The sequence below is a fragment of the Scardinius erythrophthalmus genome (genome assembly GCF_964197995.2).
Source record: "Scardinius erythrophthalmus genome assembly, chromosome: 22".
NCBI lineage: Eukaryota > Metazoa > Chordata > Actinopteri > Cypriniformes > Leuciscidae > Scardinius > Scardinius erythrophthalmus.
In genome coordinates this window covers 63154-82193 of record NC_138242.1, presented here as the reverse complement: position 1 = coordinate 82193, position 19040 = coordinate 63154, and the positions used below count along the sequence as shown (strand labels likewise).

The following is a 19040-nucleotide window of genomic DNA, read 5'->3' as shown; positions in this document are numbered from 1 at the left end:
ATACAAGTTATCTTTGTTTTGTGCTCATGATGACAGTTTTTATTATTAGATTATGTATATTGTTTGTTTTTAGTAATTTATTACTTTGTGCAAAATATAAAAATGGCCCATAATTTTCTTAAGAGGTAAACCCTGCAGCTCCAATATGTTTTCTCAGACCCAAGGCTTCTATGTGCCATACACATAGGTGTCTAAATGAAAAAATAAAATACATAATTGCCTGATAAAACTTCTGATCTAACCTTTAATATTCCTACCCAGTTTTTTGGTAAATATTTTTTTTTTTTTTTTCGATCATTGGCTTTTGTTTACACCTGCCTCAGACAACGGTCACGCTGATGCCTTTCCCCATTGGATCAATGCCAGACGCATTGTTTTCAACATGACTGAGCAGCAAATCAGCATATATATTAGAATGTTTTCTGAAAGATCATATGATACTGAAGACAGGAGTAATGATGCTGAAAATTCAGCTTTGATCACAGGGACATTTTAAAAAATATAGTACAATAGAAAACAGTTTTATTTCACAATATTACTGTTTTTACTGTATTTTTGATAAAATAAATGCATCCTTGGTAAGCAGAAGAGATTTCTTTTTTTTCTTTTTTTTTTTTTTACCAAACCCAAACTTTTGAACGATAGTGTATCTATTTGTTAAAATGCAAAAATCAGAAGCATAGATGCATTTTCACTAGTGGTCTCAGAAGTTTTGTGTTAGAGGTTGATGAATGTTAATGACAAGAATGTGCTCACTGATCTCTCTGGCGTTGACGGTCAAGTTGTACCAGGCTGCTGTTTCTCGATCCAAACTGTTGGCCACATACACTGTCCCATTACTAGGATCAATTCTGAATATCTGTTGTGTGTCACTGCTTTTTGAAATGCTGTATCTGTTCAAGGAAAACAATTGTTATTTGGGGCAATTTTTCTCATATACTTCTAATGTTTGTTACCACATGCAGATTTCAACCATTCACAAGCAGCATGTAAATCAAAATATTATGGACTGTCTATACAAGCACATAGACTATATGGCAAACATAATGTATTCTGTTCTGTAGATTCAGAATCTCTCGGTCTGTTTCTCCAGATTGCTCCAAATTTACAGAGGGTTCTCTTCTGGTCTAACAATATTAAACACAACGTGATTGATGAATGCAAGCTAAGTAAGTAAATTAATGTTTGGAAATTTATGGTATTGGAATTTAAAGCAGCTCTTCTCCTTGGGAGACTGGCATGGGTTGTGATGGACCTAGGTAAGATCATTGATCCACCCCTGGGTGTAAGGCCAATATTGATAAGGACCGAATGCTTACAAAACATCATACATGTCTGCCTCAAATTAGACTTGATGACTGCAGTGCGAAACAGCATATTCTCAATAAAGTCTGATCTTCGCTTCTGAGTTTCCTACTATAGCCCTGAATCTCACTAGCCTGACAGTAGAAAAGCGGCTATTGTGTCATGTAGCTAGGTAGGCTTTGAGGGGTTGAGTTTTTTCTTTTCTTTTTTTGCCGTTTGATCCGGCCCTTGCAGTTCTGCCCTGGACATATTCCATTGCTTGTGTTTGAGTCACCTGGCATTTAGGGGTTAGTATGGGTCCAAACGGGAAAGGAGAAAATGAAAAATAAAAATGAAAATTACCTTATGGGGTTGTTGGTGGTGTCTGTGTCTCTAGCATAGATTGTACCAACTTGAGTGCCAATTTGGGTGCTTTCTAGAACTTTCCAGCTATAAGATGTTTCAGAAAATATGGGTGGTTCATCCACATTTGTCACAGTAATTTTGAGTGTTGTCCTGTCTTGAAACTCATATGCACTTAAAAAACGTGTGTCTATGTTTTCATTGATGGCCTCTACAGCGATGACGTACCGCCTCTTGCTCTCAAAATCCAGTGGCTACAGAGAAGAGAAAACACTTATAAAAGACAGAAAACACATAAAAGATCTCCCATGGGGGTTGTAAGGCTTTTTGTATATCTAAAAAGTACTGCCTCAATATGACTTTATCTTTCATAATATAATATAATATAATATAATATAATATAATATAATATAATATAATATAATATAATATAATATAATATAATATAATATAATATAATAAATGAAAATAATATCAACACATTTTAATCATAAATGAAAATATTATTCAACAAAATTTTAATAATAATAAAAGTGTCTTGAACGTTTGATGCTTGAATCTGAGAACATCATGTCCAACATTTGTAAACTATGATTAGATGATAGAACATATGCATATAACAGGATTGTACTATGAGACCTGATCCAGTATGACAATCCCCTCTTGAGAGTCAGGGTCTGTCTGGATTGTGAAGGTGCTGCTCTCCTCGAGATCCTCTAAGCTGTAGTTCATTTTAGCGTTCAGACCAACATCACTGTCATCTGCCATTATTCTTCCCACTGTGGTGCCCACTGGGGCTGACTCTGATATAGCAAATGTGTACAAATCTGGACATAAAGAGGAAAATGATAGAAAACTTTCAATGTTCATGTGCTTTGGTAACAGAAACACAAAAACTACATAATGTAATAAATCACTGAATGCTGATAATGATATAAATTGTCACCACTCACACACCTTTGTGTTTTTTCTGCTATTGTGCAAATGTTCCATGGACATCTAATTTTTAACCCTCTTAGAAATAGTTCCCATCACCACATTATAAGATGTTATCTTATGTTGTTTATTAAGCTGTTTTCTATGTGAGCAACATTGGCTGCTTTACAAAAAATATTGACCAATGCTTTTGAAACGAGACCATTGCATTTTAATGTAGCCTAATTTCCAAAAACAATACTGACAGCAACAGAATCTTTTTTTTTATTCTATTAAAGGAATACTCCACCGTCTTTTCATACTAAACTATGTTATTCCCTTAACTAAGACGAGTTGATACATACCTCTCTCGTCTCAGTGCGTGCACTCAATCGCTCTGGCGCGCGGCGAAACTTTGTTCACTCAGTTCATTCAATACGTGCCAAGCAGAGAAGCTACCAAACACCTCCACGGTTTCCCTATTTAAACACAGTTACTCGCGTAGTGTAACTCGACCTAGGACGGTGACACAAAACAAAACGTTGCGCTTTTCTAAGCGTGTAAAATGGATAACTATATTGTATGGCGGAATACCATAGCAAGTGCTTATGAGCACTTCGACTTGGCGGAGTAATATCTTCACTCGTGAAAAATCCTCTCACCGGCCCCCGCTCCCTCTGGTGAAGATATTACTGTGCCGAAGTCGAAGTGCTTACAAGCACTTGCTATGGTATTCCGCCATACAATATAGTTATCCATTTTACACGCTTAGAAAAGCGCAACGTTTTGTTTTGTGTCACCGTCCTAGGTCGAGTTACACTACGCGAGTAACTGTGTTTAAATAGGGAAAACGTGGAGGTGTTTGGTAGCTTCTCTGCTTGGCCCGTATTGAATGAACTGAGTGAACAAAGTTTCGCCGCGCGCCAGAGCGATTGAGTGCACGCACTGAGACGAGAGAGGTATGTATCAACTCGTCTTAGTTAAGGGAATAACATAGTTTAGTATGAAAAGACGGTGGAGTATTCCTTTAAGCGGTGGTAGTCTTTAGCATAAACTCATGTCCAGGGGCAACCTTATTAAATGTATGAACGTCACGTTAATCCACATCGATAAATTCAGTTAGATGATAAGACTGTAGGGCAGTGTTAATTTCGTTGACGAATAATTTTCGTCATTATTTTCGTCAACGACATTTTTTCACAGACGAAAACGAGACGATAACTAAATAAAAACTAGTTTTGAATGACAAAAACTATGACGAAAATTGTTTGACATTTTCGTCAACGAATAAAAACTAGACGAAAATGTTAAATAGTGACGATTTGGAAAGCGATCCAGTATGATGTCCTGCATTTGTGGTAGATGCGCACAATTGTACTGTGACATGATCTACCCAGCGGCACGGGTTGGCATGCGCTGCATGTCTCATAAAACGTTAAAACATGTACACGTCTGGGAGAATGAGGAGAGCAGACATGTAGATCTGAATAAGAGTGACGACGCAAAAAAGAGCTCTATTCGGTACGGTTTTCTGTGCGCACACACCCGACCCGAAGCGTGCAGCCATTCACATAGACACCTATACAGCGCGCGAGTACAGAATTGAGCTCTCTTTCGTGTCTGAATGGACAAATACACACAACATTATGTCTAAATGTCAGTTTTGGAGAGTATTCACGTAAATTATGTCGGTTATGTCTTAAACAGTTGTGAGTGTATGTATCGCATGTCCATCAGTGCAATTGGATCCGCATGTCATTGGACATGATTCGATGTCTTAAAGTGACAGTGAGTAATAAACTTAATGCGGTCTGTGTCCTTAAAGGTCCCATGACATGAAATTTTCACTTTCTGAGGTTTTTTAACATTAATATGAGTTCCCCTAGCCTGTATATGGTCCCCAAGTTTCTAGAAATTTTAATCGGTGTAAATCGAGCTTTTGCTATCTTTCTCTGCCTTTGAGAAAATGGACGCTCAACCGCGCTGATCTTGAATCTCCTCCTTATGACGTTATAAGGAGGAATGTTACCTCCCCTGTCTCTGCTTTGCCCGCCCAGAGAATATTTTCCGCCCATGAGAAAATGAGCTAGGAAGTAGGAACGCGCGCGCGCGATTTTAGTTTGTCCACGAGAGATATAACGGCTTTTGAGCGAGCGAAGCACAATAATTGCTCAATAATTGGATGTACAAATGAACACCGAGGGGTTAATACAGAGCTGGGCTTGCTGAACGTCTGAAACTAAAGTCTGGATCAGTACCAACTCTCTTTGGCTCAGCTAACGTTACACAACTCGGACAAGTAAGTCAACTAATGATACAAGTTGTTGCTTTACTGTTTATGGTTACCTAGCTTGTTACACGTAGAATGTGGATGTAACATTAGCTATGCAGTTACTTGCGCTAATGTAAAGGTAGACAGCATCAAGTAGGTGTGTGAATACACACACTGTAACGCGAGTGTTGTACACTTCTTTGTTATTTGGATAGCGTTTTCCTGTTGGTTATCCGGCGTGCGCGATATCCGCATTTCAAGATCGCAGAGCTTGATGTAATTGTAATAAGATAAATTACAGACGTTACAGATCTCCCGTGAAAAGGCAACAGTAGGTTCGCGTTAGCTACATGATAATAACTGTAAACCATCCGAATAAAGTACCGTATCCAGACATAATATTTTAAACTAACCATTCGGAAACGTCCTGCTGGAGCTGCTGAGTTGCAACTTCTTCATCCGTTGCTTCTCCATCCGGATCAGATTCTGGGTCAAACTGAAATGCTTGAACGACTGCGTGTCTCCGTGCCATTGCAATATATCCAATGTAAACATGCATGGTCTACCGTTGGTGCAGATGGTCAAGGCCACACCCACCCTCCACCTTACCCCGCCTTTCTCCTCCTCATTAACATTTAAAGCTACAGACACCGAAACGGCCCGTCTGAAGGAAGCTCATTCTGGGACTGGCTTATAGTGGCTATAATTCTGCACCGAGGCTGAATTTTTGGAAAGAGATTTCAGATACAGTACTAGGGACCACTAAGGCCTATATTAAAGCCTACAAAAAGTAGCATGTCATGGGACCTTTAATATTGATCAAGCAACAAAAGCAAAAGAGAAAAGCATTCATTGCTCATTAATAGCTTTAATAAGGATTAATTATATTTCATTCATACAAATAAATATGTCTGCTTGAAAGAATAGAGAATGATGTATGCAAGTAGTTATAAAGAATGCATATATCATTCATTGAAAAGAAGACTGTGTTCTACTTTAGGAAAAGTGGTTTTATTTAATTTTAAGATATTTTTTTTAAGTTACAGTAGTTAAATCTGTATCTGTATTGCATGTTAAAACTTTAAAATCATTCATATTAGCGGGTTAATATATGTTTTCTCCAGGAGTAGCCTTGGGTTTGGGAATTTTAGAGAAATTCTAAATTAATGCATTTCAATTTAAACTCATTATATTTTAGTCGACTAAATCTACTGTAATTGTGCGCATCTACCACAAATGCAGGGCATCATACTGGATCGCTTTCCAAATCGTCACTATCTAACATTTTCGTCTAGTTTTTATTCGTTGACGAAAATGTCAATAGATTTTCGTCATAGTTTTTGTCATTCAAAACTAGTTTTTATTTAGTTATCGTCTCGTTTTCGTCTGTGAAAAAATGTTGTTGACGAAAATAATGATGAAAATTATTCGTCAACGAAATAACACTGCCCTACAGTCTTATCCTCTAACTGAATTTATCGATGTGGATTAACGTGACGTTCATACATTTAATAAGGTTGCCCCTGGACATGAGTTTATGCTAAAGACTACCACCGCTTAATAGAATAAAAAAAAAATTCTGTTGCTGTCAGTATTGTTTTGGGAAATTAGGCTACATTAAAATGCAATGGTCTCGTTTCAAAAGCATTGGTCAATATGCTTGCGTCGACTTCACTGTAGCCTATATGTGCCCTGCTTCCTTTCCATGAGTTCTGACCGAAAAATGGAAAATATCAAGCGCTTCCGTTTCAGAGTCCCTGTTTCATGTTAGCCCAGGACATTTTACAAATCCAGACCAAACGATGTTCTACGGCCATGTCCGGAATAAAGAGTAGCCTATCCATGTCACACAGACAGTAAGATTTAGGATTTTGACCATATACCTCGCAGTCACAGACCGCATCAACGTCAGTGAGATATACTTATTGTATTTTGCCACAGGGTGTCACTGTGGCCTCAACCCTTCGCCTTCGCTTACTCTGAGCTCGATTGCTATGTCTGAGGTAAACCACGCCCTCCTCATTACCCTGCGCAGGAAGAAATGTAGGAAGAAATAAATGAATAAATAAATAAATGTAGAAATACATAAATGTTGAAATAAATAAATGTAAAAATAAATAAATGTAGAAATAATAAATGTAGAAATGAATAAATGTAGAAATAAAAAATAAATAAATAAATAAATAAATATGAAAAAAATAAATATATACATAAAGAAGATAAATCTATAAATAATTCTTTATTTTCGTTTTTTTGCTTTTCTATGTATATTTATTTATATATATATATTTTTTTTTTTTACATTTATTTGTATATTTATTTATGTATTTATTTATTTTTAATTTTGGCAGCGTTCGAATTCCATAGTTACATACATTTAATCAGCTGCTGTGCCAGTCTAATGATATGATTTATTATCAACATATGAGGAAGTGTTGCTCACTAATGTGCTTTGGTCTGAGCGCTGTCATGATGGCTTACATTAAATTCTGTTGGTTTTGTGGACAGTTGTCACCATATTCCCCTGAAATGACACACAGATTGTGTGATGATGCAATTCTTTGAAATGATTTTCATTTTATTACTTATTGTATAGTTTTGGTTTTAACTCTCATGCTCACTCTGATGTTTGCTTGTGGCATTTCTTGTCAAAGGTAACATGCAGTATTATAGAAGAGGACACAGTAAGCTAGGCTGATTTTAGGCTAAGTATACTTTTTTACCGATGAGAGAAGGGGGCCAAGGATCGAGAGTCATGGTTCGCTACTGCTATATTCAAAGTTGATATTTAAGAAAATAAATCACAGAAATATAATATAATAATATATAATGTGATAAAGCCAAATTTAATGGGTATAAAAGGTCCTGTCTTTCCCATAAGTTTAATATAATTCATCGGTTTGTTTGATCATCTGATGTGTCATGGTCATGTTTTGGTTTCTCACTGTGCTGGAAAGTGGGTCCGTTGTCATTGACATCCATTAGGCTGATGGTCACGGTAGTTGTGGCACTGTAGCCTCCGTTAAGTCCCAGCATATCTTTCACCTGAACCACAACCAGATATACCTCCCTGGCTTCTCTGTCCATATTAGACCATGACGTCACAATTATGCCTGTGTTGGAGAGAAAGAAAAATAAACATTGAGCACAGACTGTCCTTGTTCAAGTGTGCTAAATGTTATTTCTAGTAAGACATGTACGTTTGCACTATAGCAGGGTTTCTCAAATCTTGCCCTGGAGGGCCAATGCCCTGCAGAGTTTAGCTCCAACCCTGATCAAACACACCTGAGCAAGCTTATCAAGGACTTCAGGATTACTAGGGTTGCGTTCCACTCCACTTTTAGACACACACTCGCAAACTTCCCTAAGCACTTTCCCTCAGGGGAATCCCAGCTGCCATTTTTAAGTGCGTTCCACTTCGTGAAGTGGATGAGGCACGTTCTCTGTCAAATCTTCGTCGTCAGTTAGGAACATGGGTGTGCTCTTTAATACCATTCTCTCATTTGAAAGCCGTGTTTCTAGCATCTGTAAAACTACATTCTTCCATATAAAAAATATATCTAAATTACGACATGCTTTCAATGACAAAAGCAGAACAGTTTGTTCATGTCTTCATGCGCTCAAGGCTAGATTGTTTTAATTTTTTACATTTTATGCATTTGGCAGACGCTTTTATCCAAAGTGACTTACATTGCATTTCAAGGTACACAATTCTTATCAATTCTTCAATATCAATTCTTGCCTTCCCTGGGAATTGAACCCATGACCTTGGCTCTCTAATGGGTGGTTGCCCTACACACTTAATAAACAAACTAGAGCTGGTCCAAAACGCAGCAGCTCGGGTTCTTACCAGAACCAGGAAGTATGACCATATTAGCCCGGTTCTGTCAACACTGCATTGGCTCCCTATTAAACATCACATACATTTTTAAATATTGCTGATTACTTACAAAACACTAAATGGTTTAGCTCCACAGTACTTGAGCGAGCTCTTAACGCATGTATATTGCTATTTAAATTTGGTAGATCTTTTTCCTATTTAGCACCTAAACTTTGGAATAGTCTTCAAGCATTGTTCGAGAAGCAGACACACTCTGTCAGTTTAAACCCAGACTAAAAACACATCTCTTTAACGTGCCATACACATAGAACATTATGAATGTCTATTATTCCAATCAGTTAAATGATTGTTAGGCTGCATAAACTAGGTCAGTCGGAACCGGGAACACTTCCTAAAACACCAGATGTACTCATTGCATCATAAGAAGAATGGCATCAAGACTAAAAATTAATCTATCTGTTTATCCCGAGATTTACTGTAGTCAGCCGGATCATGCCTGAATCAAAGTCATACACTGTTCGTTTGTTGGCAAGAGGAGAACTGGCCCCTCGACTGGGCCTGGTTTCTCCCAATGTTTTTTTCCATTCTGTCACTTGATGGAGTTTTGGTTCCTTACCACTGTCGCCTTTGTCACCTTTGGCTTTTGGCTTGCTTAGTTGGGGACACTTCATTCTTTATTCTTTATTTTCAAGGATAGCCCCTTGAGATGAACCATCTCATTTTCGAGGGGGTCCTTACAGTACAAAGAAACCAACATCATAATAGAAAATCATAATTAAAGTAAATACAACACAGGACTATAACAAACATTTAGATACATTGACATTCACATTCATCCACATGCACACTCTAACAGTGCTCCCACAAACCTAGTCCCTTCCCTTTTGGCCCATACCATAATCAAAGACAATCTGTGAACCATCTGCGAAAATGCAAATACAAAATCAAGGTGTAAATATGCTTACACACATCAATATACCCGTACAGATACATAAATGCAAACATGTACAATAAACAGCAAAAATAAATAAATAAATAAATAAATATATAAATAAAATAAAAAGAGGGAGGGATCAGAAACAAGAACACAATGTTTGAAAACAAGTAAGAAGAGATGACTTGAAAACATAAAAAGAGGTTATAGATCTGAGCGAGCAGGAAAGATTGTTCCAGTCTTGGAGCTTTAAATTTAAATGCACAACAACCTATTTCTTTGCTGATTCTGGGTGTATGAAAGAAGAGCTGATAAATGAGTAATAATCATTTTCTGAACTTGTTGTGAGAAGCAATCAGCAGAGCGATAAAGTGACTTCAATTGACCATATATTTTCTTGCAGACTGAGTTAATATGAGGTTTTAAGGAGAGCTGGGTATCAAGCCAGAGACCAAGATATTTAAATTCTTCGACTTTTGTTAAAGCTGTTCCATCAAGAAAACTAATAAACCAGTTTTTAGATAAAGGCAAAGAATTAGGTCGAGTGCAAAACAACATACTGCAAGATTTTTTTCCTGTTCAAGAGGAGTTTATTAGAAGAAAACCATTTTTGAACTAAGTTTATATTAAGTCCGTTTGTAGAGAGTGTTGGATTTGTGAAATGTCAGAACTGAACTCCTTCCTTAGGTTATTTTAAATGAAATCTGAAACTGCATTTGCTAGAATTAGCGTTTGGTTCAGTAGGTTAACTAGTAAGAGGCTCTTTTCAGATGTTTGTTAGTCATTGTCCTGTCTGAAAAAGAAATATTTTATTATGTAATTTTTATTGTGTGACTGTACAGCACATTGGTCAACATCACGTTGTTTTAATTGTGCTTTATAAATAAAGTAAATGAAAATGAATGAATATCTTTAACCTGTCACTCTCTCTTTGTATGGTTCCGAATTGTTTTAAAAAATCAATCATAATTCCTGTGCCTAAGAAAACAACTGCCACCTGTATGAATGATTTTAGACCTGTAGCCTTGACTTCTGTGATAATGAAGTGCTTTGAACTGCTTGTGAAATCATATATTAACAACTGCATTCCTGTCTTCACTGATCCACTACAATTTGCATATAGATCAAATAGAGCTGTGGACGATGCTGTATTTTTGGTTTTACATTCTGCACTTCAACATCTAGAGGGTAGGGATACGTATGTCAGGATGCTGTTTGTTGATTATAGCAGTGCCTTCAATACCATCAGACCTTCCATTTTAATATCTAAGCTGTTAGACCTGGGCCTCTGTACTTCCATCTGCAGATGGATACAGGACTTTCTAACAGGCCGTTCTCAGACAGTTAGAGTAGGCACTACATACTCAGCCCCAATAGTGTTAAATACCGGAGCACCACAAGGTTGCTGTCTTAGTCCTCTATTATATAGTCTTTATACCTATGACTGTATTGCAAAATATCCCACAAATAGTATTGTGAAATTTGCAGACGATACTACAGTGGTAGGACTCATTGACAGCAATAATGAAACTGCCTATAGGGATGAGGTGAGTAATTTGATCATGTGGTGCCGAAGAAGTAATCTGTCCCTGAATGTGGGGAAAACTAAGGAGGTCATCATAGATTTTAGAAGAAAGAAACCCACACATACACCTGTTTACATTAATAACTCTGCAGTTGAAATTGTTAATACTTTTAAGTTTTTAGGCATTCATATTTCAGACTCCCTTTCATGGTCTTTTCACATCACCTGTGCCATTAAGAAGGCACACCAGAGGCTTTACTTTTTGAGTTGTCTTAAGAAATATGGTATGTCACTAAGCATTTAAAAAAAAAATACTGTTGTACAATTGAGAGTATACTGACAGGTAATATTACAGTGTGGTTTGGAAGGGCTACTTCAAGTGAATTGAATCTTTTGACAAAGGTGGTTAAAACTGCATCAAACATTATTGGGGTTCCACTGGAATCACTCCAGGACATTATTTGAAACGCAGCACTGGAAAGGCACTGAGTATAATACAGGATGTTAGTCATCCGGCACATAGTCTCTTTTCCCAACTCCCATCAGGGAGACGTTGGCAGAGCATCCCAACACGTACGTCACGTTTTAGGGACAGTTTTTATCCACAGGCTGTAAGGCTATTGAACGATAGTGCAAGAGGAAGGAGGGTTTAGGTTTGAGCGTATGTTTTAATTTAATTTTATTTTTTTTCTATTTTTTCTTATTTATTGACTGGTGCTGAGAGAGTGCTAAGGCACATTGTATTTCATTGCTGTGGTACTCTGTACGAATATGCATATGTCAATAAACTTGAACTTGAACTTGAACTTGAACAAAAAGTAAGGCAGCAGCCGCTCAAGTAGCACTTATGCCAGTGACAACAATACAAATAATAAATAATAAGTTCAATGCCGGTCCGGCAAGGAAATTATTACAAAAAGGGAGAAGAACTAAAGAGTTGAAAGAGTTCATCAGCAAGCTGAATATGGCACTAGCATTCGATCTCTAACTTTAAGGCTGTCATGTCATGAATTGGGTCTTACCAGCATAGTCAACTCTCAATGTGCAAGGATAGATCAATGCGTATTTAATGTCCCGATCACAGAGCTTTTACTTAACTGCATCAAACCCTTGGCGTCTCTGGACCAGACCAGCGGAGAAGTCCGGGTAAATGAAGACACGGGCTCCTTTGTACTGTAGGCACTCATTATTCTCCCTGGATAGTTTCATTACTTTTAGCTTATCCTGGAAATAGTGGAAGTTTACCAGGATCGGCCTGGGACCCTTGGCTCTGGAGTTGTCCTGGATACGATGACAGCGCTCGATCACCGGAGGAGTGGAGAAATTCACTTCACCTAGGAGCTGTGGAATCAAATGTCTCATGAAGCCAAGGATATCTTTAGCCTCGGCCCTCTCTGGGATGCCAGTGAATCGTAGATTGGAGCGTCTGCTTCGGTTCTCAGCGTCCTCTGCCCATGATTTCAGGTCAGTGTTTCACTCTTCAAGCACTTTTACACGTTTGACCTGTTATATCATCCTCGTTTGAGCTGGCTCGATAACCTGCTCTCCAAACATTTGAAGCGATCCATCTATTTTGGTCAGATTGGCTCCAAGTGAGTCAATTTTAGCGTCCATGTGTGAAATCATATCACGCTTCATTTGCAGCATCATGTCCAAATACTTTGGAGAGTAATTGTCTCGTCACCCATTGAGAGGCCAGCCTCTTTCCACTCACACAAAGAGAAGGATGTGGTCCAATAATTAGTTGGTTTAGAGTTGAAGATTGGTTTAGTTTGCCTTTCTTGATAAACCAATAGTAGACCATTTGCACAAAAAAGTTTGAGCGGAAAAATATGTCACAATGACCTCAGTAAGCAAAACGTTGGGCCAGCAGACTGCAGCTTGCAGCACACACTCATACCACGGCAGCCATCTTGTAAGTTAATGACACACACTCACTTAATTTTCAACAATATTACTGTTCTGCCTGCATTGACACTATTATATGAGAACTGAACTGACATCAATGTTTTCTCCAGAGTGGCTGTATAGATAAATTAACTAAATTAATAACTTTTTTTACAGCAAAAATGAACCATCACTGAACTTACTTAAGCTGGACTATGACATTATTTTCTTCTAGATCTGCTGTCAAGCCGAAACTAACTTTGTTGCATTATTTTCCTGTTATCGCTGTAAAGCTACTTTGAAACAATATGTGTTGTAAAAAGCACTATATAAATAAAGGTGACTTGACTTGACTATTGATATTGCTATATATCGTTACCGTGAATTATTTTGTCCACGATAACCATGGTGTGAAAAACCTGATATTGTGACAGCCCTAGTGTTTATGTATGTATTGTTTGGTATTGACATGCCTGAGTGTTCTCCTGTGTTATTCTCCATGTTCATTAAAGTCTTTTATATTTCTGCGTCACATATTTAGGAATTACAACTACATTCTGTTACAATTTATTTCTTGTTCATGGGCTAGAAAATAAGACACTGCATCAGCACAATAGTTATTTGTTATATTTCATAAATTAACCACAACCCTTTAGCAAGCGAACTAGACCCCTAAGATTGCGCCAGGCTCCAGTGTTGTCTTTTCATTAATCAAAGATCTCTCTTTTTCAAGAATACAACTTCCAGCAAGGACTAACTGGAGCCTCAAAAAATTAAATCAGGCCACGATTTCAAATGTATCAAACTCAGTGTTATAATTATCATCTGTCCAGCCTACACTGGACAGACCTCCTTTAAAGAAACCCGAAAAGCAGAGACAAAAAAGAAATAAATAACTTTTTGTCAAAAATGCACAATGCTTTTGTTTGGAGAAAAGGGGGCATTGCACACCAACACCAAAACCTCTTCCCAGCTGTGAAGCTTTGTGGAAGCAATGCTACCTCAGGACCTGGACATTTTGCATTGAATTTCATTGAAGGAAATTAATTTTAAAGGAGAATTCCAGAACAGCATTTTATGACTTTAAGCTTTAGAGAGGTTGGGTGATGCAACAAAATAATGGCCCAAAGCAAACAAGTAAAGAACACAAGTAAATCTGTGATAGATAACTATTCATAAAAAAATATTTATAAACTGAAACTGATTTGTGGAGAGGAATGGTACATAATTAGTACATAATTGGTCAGAAGTCCTATAGGCAGCTAGAGGAAAGAGGCTCTGTTGTTAAAGGAGGTTATTAGAAGGTTCACTGCTCAGTGTATTCAATAAAAATGTGAAAAAGTACCAGAGACACAAGAAACTGACAGAGAAGCACAAGGAAAATAAACAAAGAACATAAACAATTGTGCCATGACCCTGCCACAAAAGATAAAAAGATAAACGACCAGCCCAAAGTGTCAGGACTTTAAAACGGGTATCCTAGCAGAGTAACCACAGGTGTAGTTTATAGAATGGACATGTTTCACAATACTTCATTGTGACACAGTATCTTCATTTTAATCACTGTACTTACAATTTTGTCTTTATTTTACATAAATGCCATTTAACCCTAACCCTAATGCAGTGAGATTCAGATCATTTTAAACTTGGCTGTTTAAAGCACAAAGGTTATTGCTGAGCAAGATCTGCACCTGTTTTGGGTTCCACTGAGAAGTAGGGCTCCCCCTGCAGGATTGAATAGATGAGTTTAGCATTGTTCCCAAACAAAGGGTCATCTGCATCTGTGGCTGTCACCTGGATGACTGTGGTCCCTGTAGAGAAGAGAAAAGGGTGAATGAGTGAATAGTGGTTCATTCACACATATTCATTGTGCTACTCCCATTGAATCTGCCATTGCGTGTCTGTCTCTCATTTACAAAAAGTCCTTTAATGAGTCTGTTCTTTATTCATTCCATTGAATTGAAGTGTCTATATGATGTAATTGTTCCTAGTTGTCTTCTGTCCTGTCTCTTCTTTGCTAAATGTGTGTATTTATTCTTACTGTCTGTTGTTAAAATATGTTGCCTACATCCTGGGGCGCTGTAAAGGGGGGCTAAACGATGACGATTCTCGGGGCCCATGACTAAGAGGGGGCCCAGAGAAGCCCCCAATAAAATTGTGGTGCTAAAAAAATATTTGATAGTAAAAATTATTAACTTTAAATTATTCTATTTGCTGTTTCCTGGTGTCAAAAAAATGTATTTGTTTAGGAAACACAAACGTCCGTGGGCCCCTCTCCCCCTCTCGATTATCATAAAATGGTTCAGTCCGCCCAAATTGTATCCAGGCAACACAAACAGCTTGACTTCACTTATATCGCCGGTGTGATGAAGTATCATAGAACCGAACGGTTCGTTGGACCATTTTTCCTGCCGACCAAAATTTCATTATTTCAAATGTAGGCGCGTTGCACGTGGCAAGCGCGCTCATAATGTAAGAGACGCCGGCGCGACCACAACATTGTCCAACATCAAATGTGCAAACGTAATGTAAGCGGAACGAAACTTGGCTACTCGTTATTGTGTGGTTGACGAACCGCTTATCAGTTTGGACCAGTGCAGCGCGAGCGATCTTGATCAAGCGACACTGTTACACAGCGGTAATAAGAGATCCAGTAAATAAAGCATTTGAATTCGCCACAGAAGCAATAACATCGCTGTGAGATCTAGTGAGAAACATTCTCATTTCTCCGTTTTTAACAGATCAAACAGCGCGTGGAAGCCAGGAAGAATAATTGTGCCATGAATGAAGTGAACTATCCAGTGTCCACAGATCTGCAACATTCACCATGGATTTACTGTAGTTACACTAACTGCAACCATGGAAGTTTGGCAGGAATAGTAGGCTAATGGCTTCAAGTAACATTACATCGGTTTTATTTTGACATTATGAATACAATTGCTGCCCTCAAATGTTAATCTGAACTAAAAATAGACCTTTGTTTATAACTACTTCAATATAAGGGTTACATTTCATTTTTTTTCAAGGAGCTGTTTTGTTTATGCTCCCAAGAAGAGTCTATTATAGCTCCATCATTGGTCAAAGTGTGTTAGTTTTAATAAAATAATAATAATAATAGAAAAAAAATTCTCTGGCATTTATTTCTTTTTGCTGTATCGAAAACGTACCAAACCGTGACACAAGTGTATCGTATTGAACGAACCGTGAATTTTGTGAACCGTTACACCCCTACTATCTATATCTCTCTTACCTATCTGTCTAGCCCTCTGAAGCAATGGTTGAAGCAATTTGAATGCTGAGAAACTTTACTAAGACGATTTGAAAAGTTAGTTTATCTGTTTATTGTTATGAATGTTTGATATCTACCAAAAACATCACTTTGCAGTGTGTTGTTGAATGAGTTTTTTATAATAAATGCATTTTTAATTAAAACATTTGTTAGTAATAGTCATTATTGGGATTTGATCTGGTGTTTTACGACTGCATAATGGGTGCGATGTAGGTGGTCTTAAAAAGGTCTTAAAAAGGTCTTAAATTTGGGGTGATCAAACCTGGGGAAACCCTGGAAAGAGGCAAAGGGTCGACAGTATGTTACCCAATATTTCACAAGAAAAGGTGAGTTTGTAAGTAGGCCTAAATTGTTAGTGGACCGCCCGTGACAATGATCATAGCCTACGGCAATTTTCTGTGCGTACGCACGCTTTGTACATGAGGCCCCAGGTCTCTACGGTAGCATTTTTCGACAAGTTAGCACGTTTCGATAGAGCAGGGTGCAGCGGGTGCACGGCTTTGCCTCACATACATACAAATATAAATATATGTGAATACACTATATGACACATGTACAGCTATGCACAGTATATACATTATACAGTACTGAAGTAGTGCAGTATTACAGAGGACAAATTACGGGTGTGGAAATTGTCTGATTGACTTAAATATATGAGAATGATAGTCAAAATACCATAAACCATGATTTTATGTAAATTAATATGAAAAAAGTCTCAGCTGTGTTGGGGGCCCTGTCAAGATTCTTTTCATGGGGCCCAAAATCCTTAGCAGCGCCCCTGCCTACATCTGTTGGCTCAAATTAAACCCCATGATGCCATCTCTCTCTCAGTGAAGTCCATTTTGAAACGCAACAGAAAATGAACTGTAACTCAGCAAATACTTTCCACACAGACATGAGAGATACGTTCTCTTGCTAATCGTCCACGTGAAGGAACGTGAACCTGTAAACGCCCTCAATACCTCAAAACAAACCAAACTTGATCTTTCCTCTGCTTTTCATCGAGTTTAAAAGACACGCTGCGAGTTTACCTTGGATTTACCTCAGAAGAAGAAGAACGTAAGAAAGATTTTTAGAGTTGGAAATTAATTCTCACTTATATTAGCGTGTTATTGTTGCATAAACTTCACTAACCCTAACCCTAACACTAACATTTGAAGCAACATATGATAATTCATATATTTTTCTCTAGTGTAGTGTACTGAAGTTTTCTTTTTTAATAATGTATAGTTATAGGCCACCTACATTTCTCCCCCACAAAACCAAAAGTTTTTTGTAAACTGAAAATGATTAGTATTGTTATTAATATTTTATAGCGCCCTACAAGTATATGCCTACAATACAAGACACAACAAATCTGGTGTTCTTTATATATATTTTTGTGAATTTTAAATGCAATTTATTTTTATACAGGTATGTGGAACAGTTTCATGAATGGCTTAAAATGTGTATGACTGTTCAAGTCTCTCTGTTGAAATCAGTGTGCTCAACATTGTGACTTTTTGTCCTTCATTACTTATCTTTGGATTATGTTGTGTTGTAAATAAATCCAAACAATCAAAAAGCCATTCTTTTAATCTCTCCACATTCTTTGCTCACATATTATTGTAGCAGAGTTAGTGCTTAATACATGCAATCAGACTTTAGCCATGAAAATATTTCAAGTAACAGAAATAAGCACAAATGTCAGGGCATGTAAGAACATCTCCAGGGCCCAGAGGGTTAAAAGCGTATTTTAGTTTGAAACAGGCTAAGGGTGCCACGTCTGAAAAAGACGTGTGATGGCATTGTCTATCGACAGACTGTTATGGTTATGCTCTGTTATGTTATGTTTTAGTTTTGTTTTTACTCAGTTTGCTTCGTTCCTGTCTTCCTTAGTTCTCTAGTTAGTTTCCCTGGCTGTTAATTAGTTTCCACACACCTGTTTCTGTTCTACTCATTATCTCCCTGCTTTACACACCCTTATGCCGAGTTCACACTGCACGATTTTCAAAGTAGTCAGGTCATTGTTCTTTTCACACTGCCTTGAAATGTGTTTAAATGGAACACCCTAAGCTCTTCGTCACTGGAATCCTACATGGATGGTATGGTGTCCTACGCAATTCTAAATTGATTCTGATACTCCTGCTTATTATCCCTTTGCTAACTAAAATACTCTTTATTTATCTTTGATTTGTGAATGTTCATCTACACATGACACAGACATTTAAAACTATCATAGCAGTAGTGTATAGCTGTCGTCATTGACATTTGAGTTTTGACATCTCAGAAATGAGCTCCAATACAGACGCTTCAGATATCTGCATTAATAATTAATTAAAATAAAAGTACTGAATAATAGTGAAAGTACTGACATACATTTTTCCTCCTACCTTATATTATTTTACAAAATTTTTGCGGGGAAATGCAAAAGCATTGATATACAATGTTTCATTGATATACTATATTTAAATTTTTCATATAATTCTCTCTTTTTTTTACCTATGTCCTTTTAGGGTGTCTGTACATTTCTTATTTTAATTCTTCTAAAAAATGACTGCATTTAGTTCCATTTAAGGGGTTCATGAATTGCATTTTTATTACTTTTTAATATTGCCTGAGGTGCACTTATAATGTTAGTAGGATTTTTTTACATCAATAATAATCATAAAATAGTAGAAATAAAAATCCTTTTTTACCCTGATTTTAGTCTTCTAATTTGAACACTCAGTTTAAATTGGCAGGTCTCAT

General features: G+C 37.3%; 1 protein-coding gene across 1 annotated transcript in view; it reads right to left on the bottom strand.

Moving 5' to 3' along the window:
- Nucleotides 1-19040, bottom strand: part of cdh19 (cadherin 19, type 2) — a 61026-nt gene that overhangs the window by 15817 nt on the left and 26169 nt on the right. Inside the window, exons 4-8 of the mRNA XM_081352420.1 lie at nt 14713-14832; nt 7780-7947; nt 2287-2474; nt 1648-1901; nt 757-893 (exon numbers count right to left, since the gene is read on the bottom strand). Coding sequence (XP_081208546.1) covers nt 757-893; nt 1648-1901; nt 2287-2474; nt 7780-7947; nt 14713-14832 — 867 coding nt within the window. The remainder of the gene's footprint in view (nt 1-756; nt 894-1647; nt 1902-2286; nt 2475-7779; nt 7948-14712; nt 14833-19040) is intronic.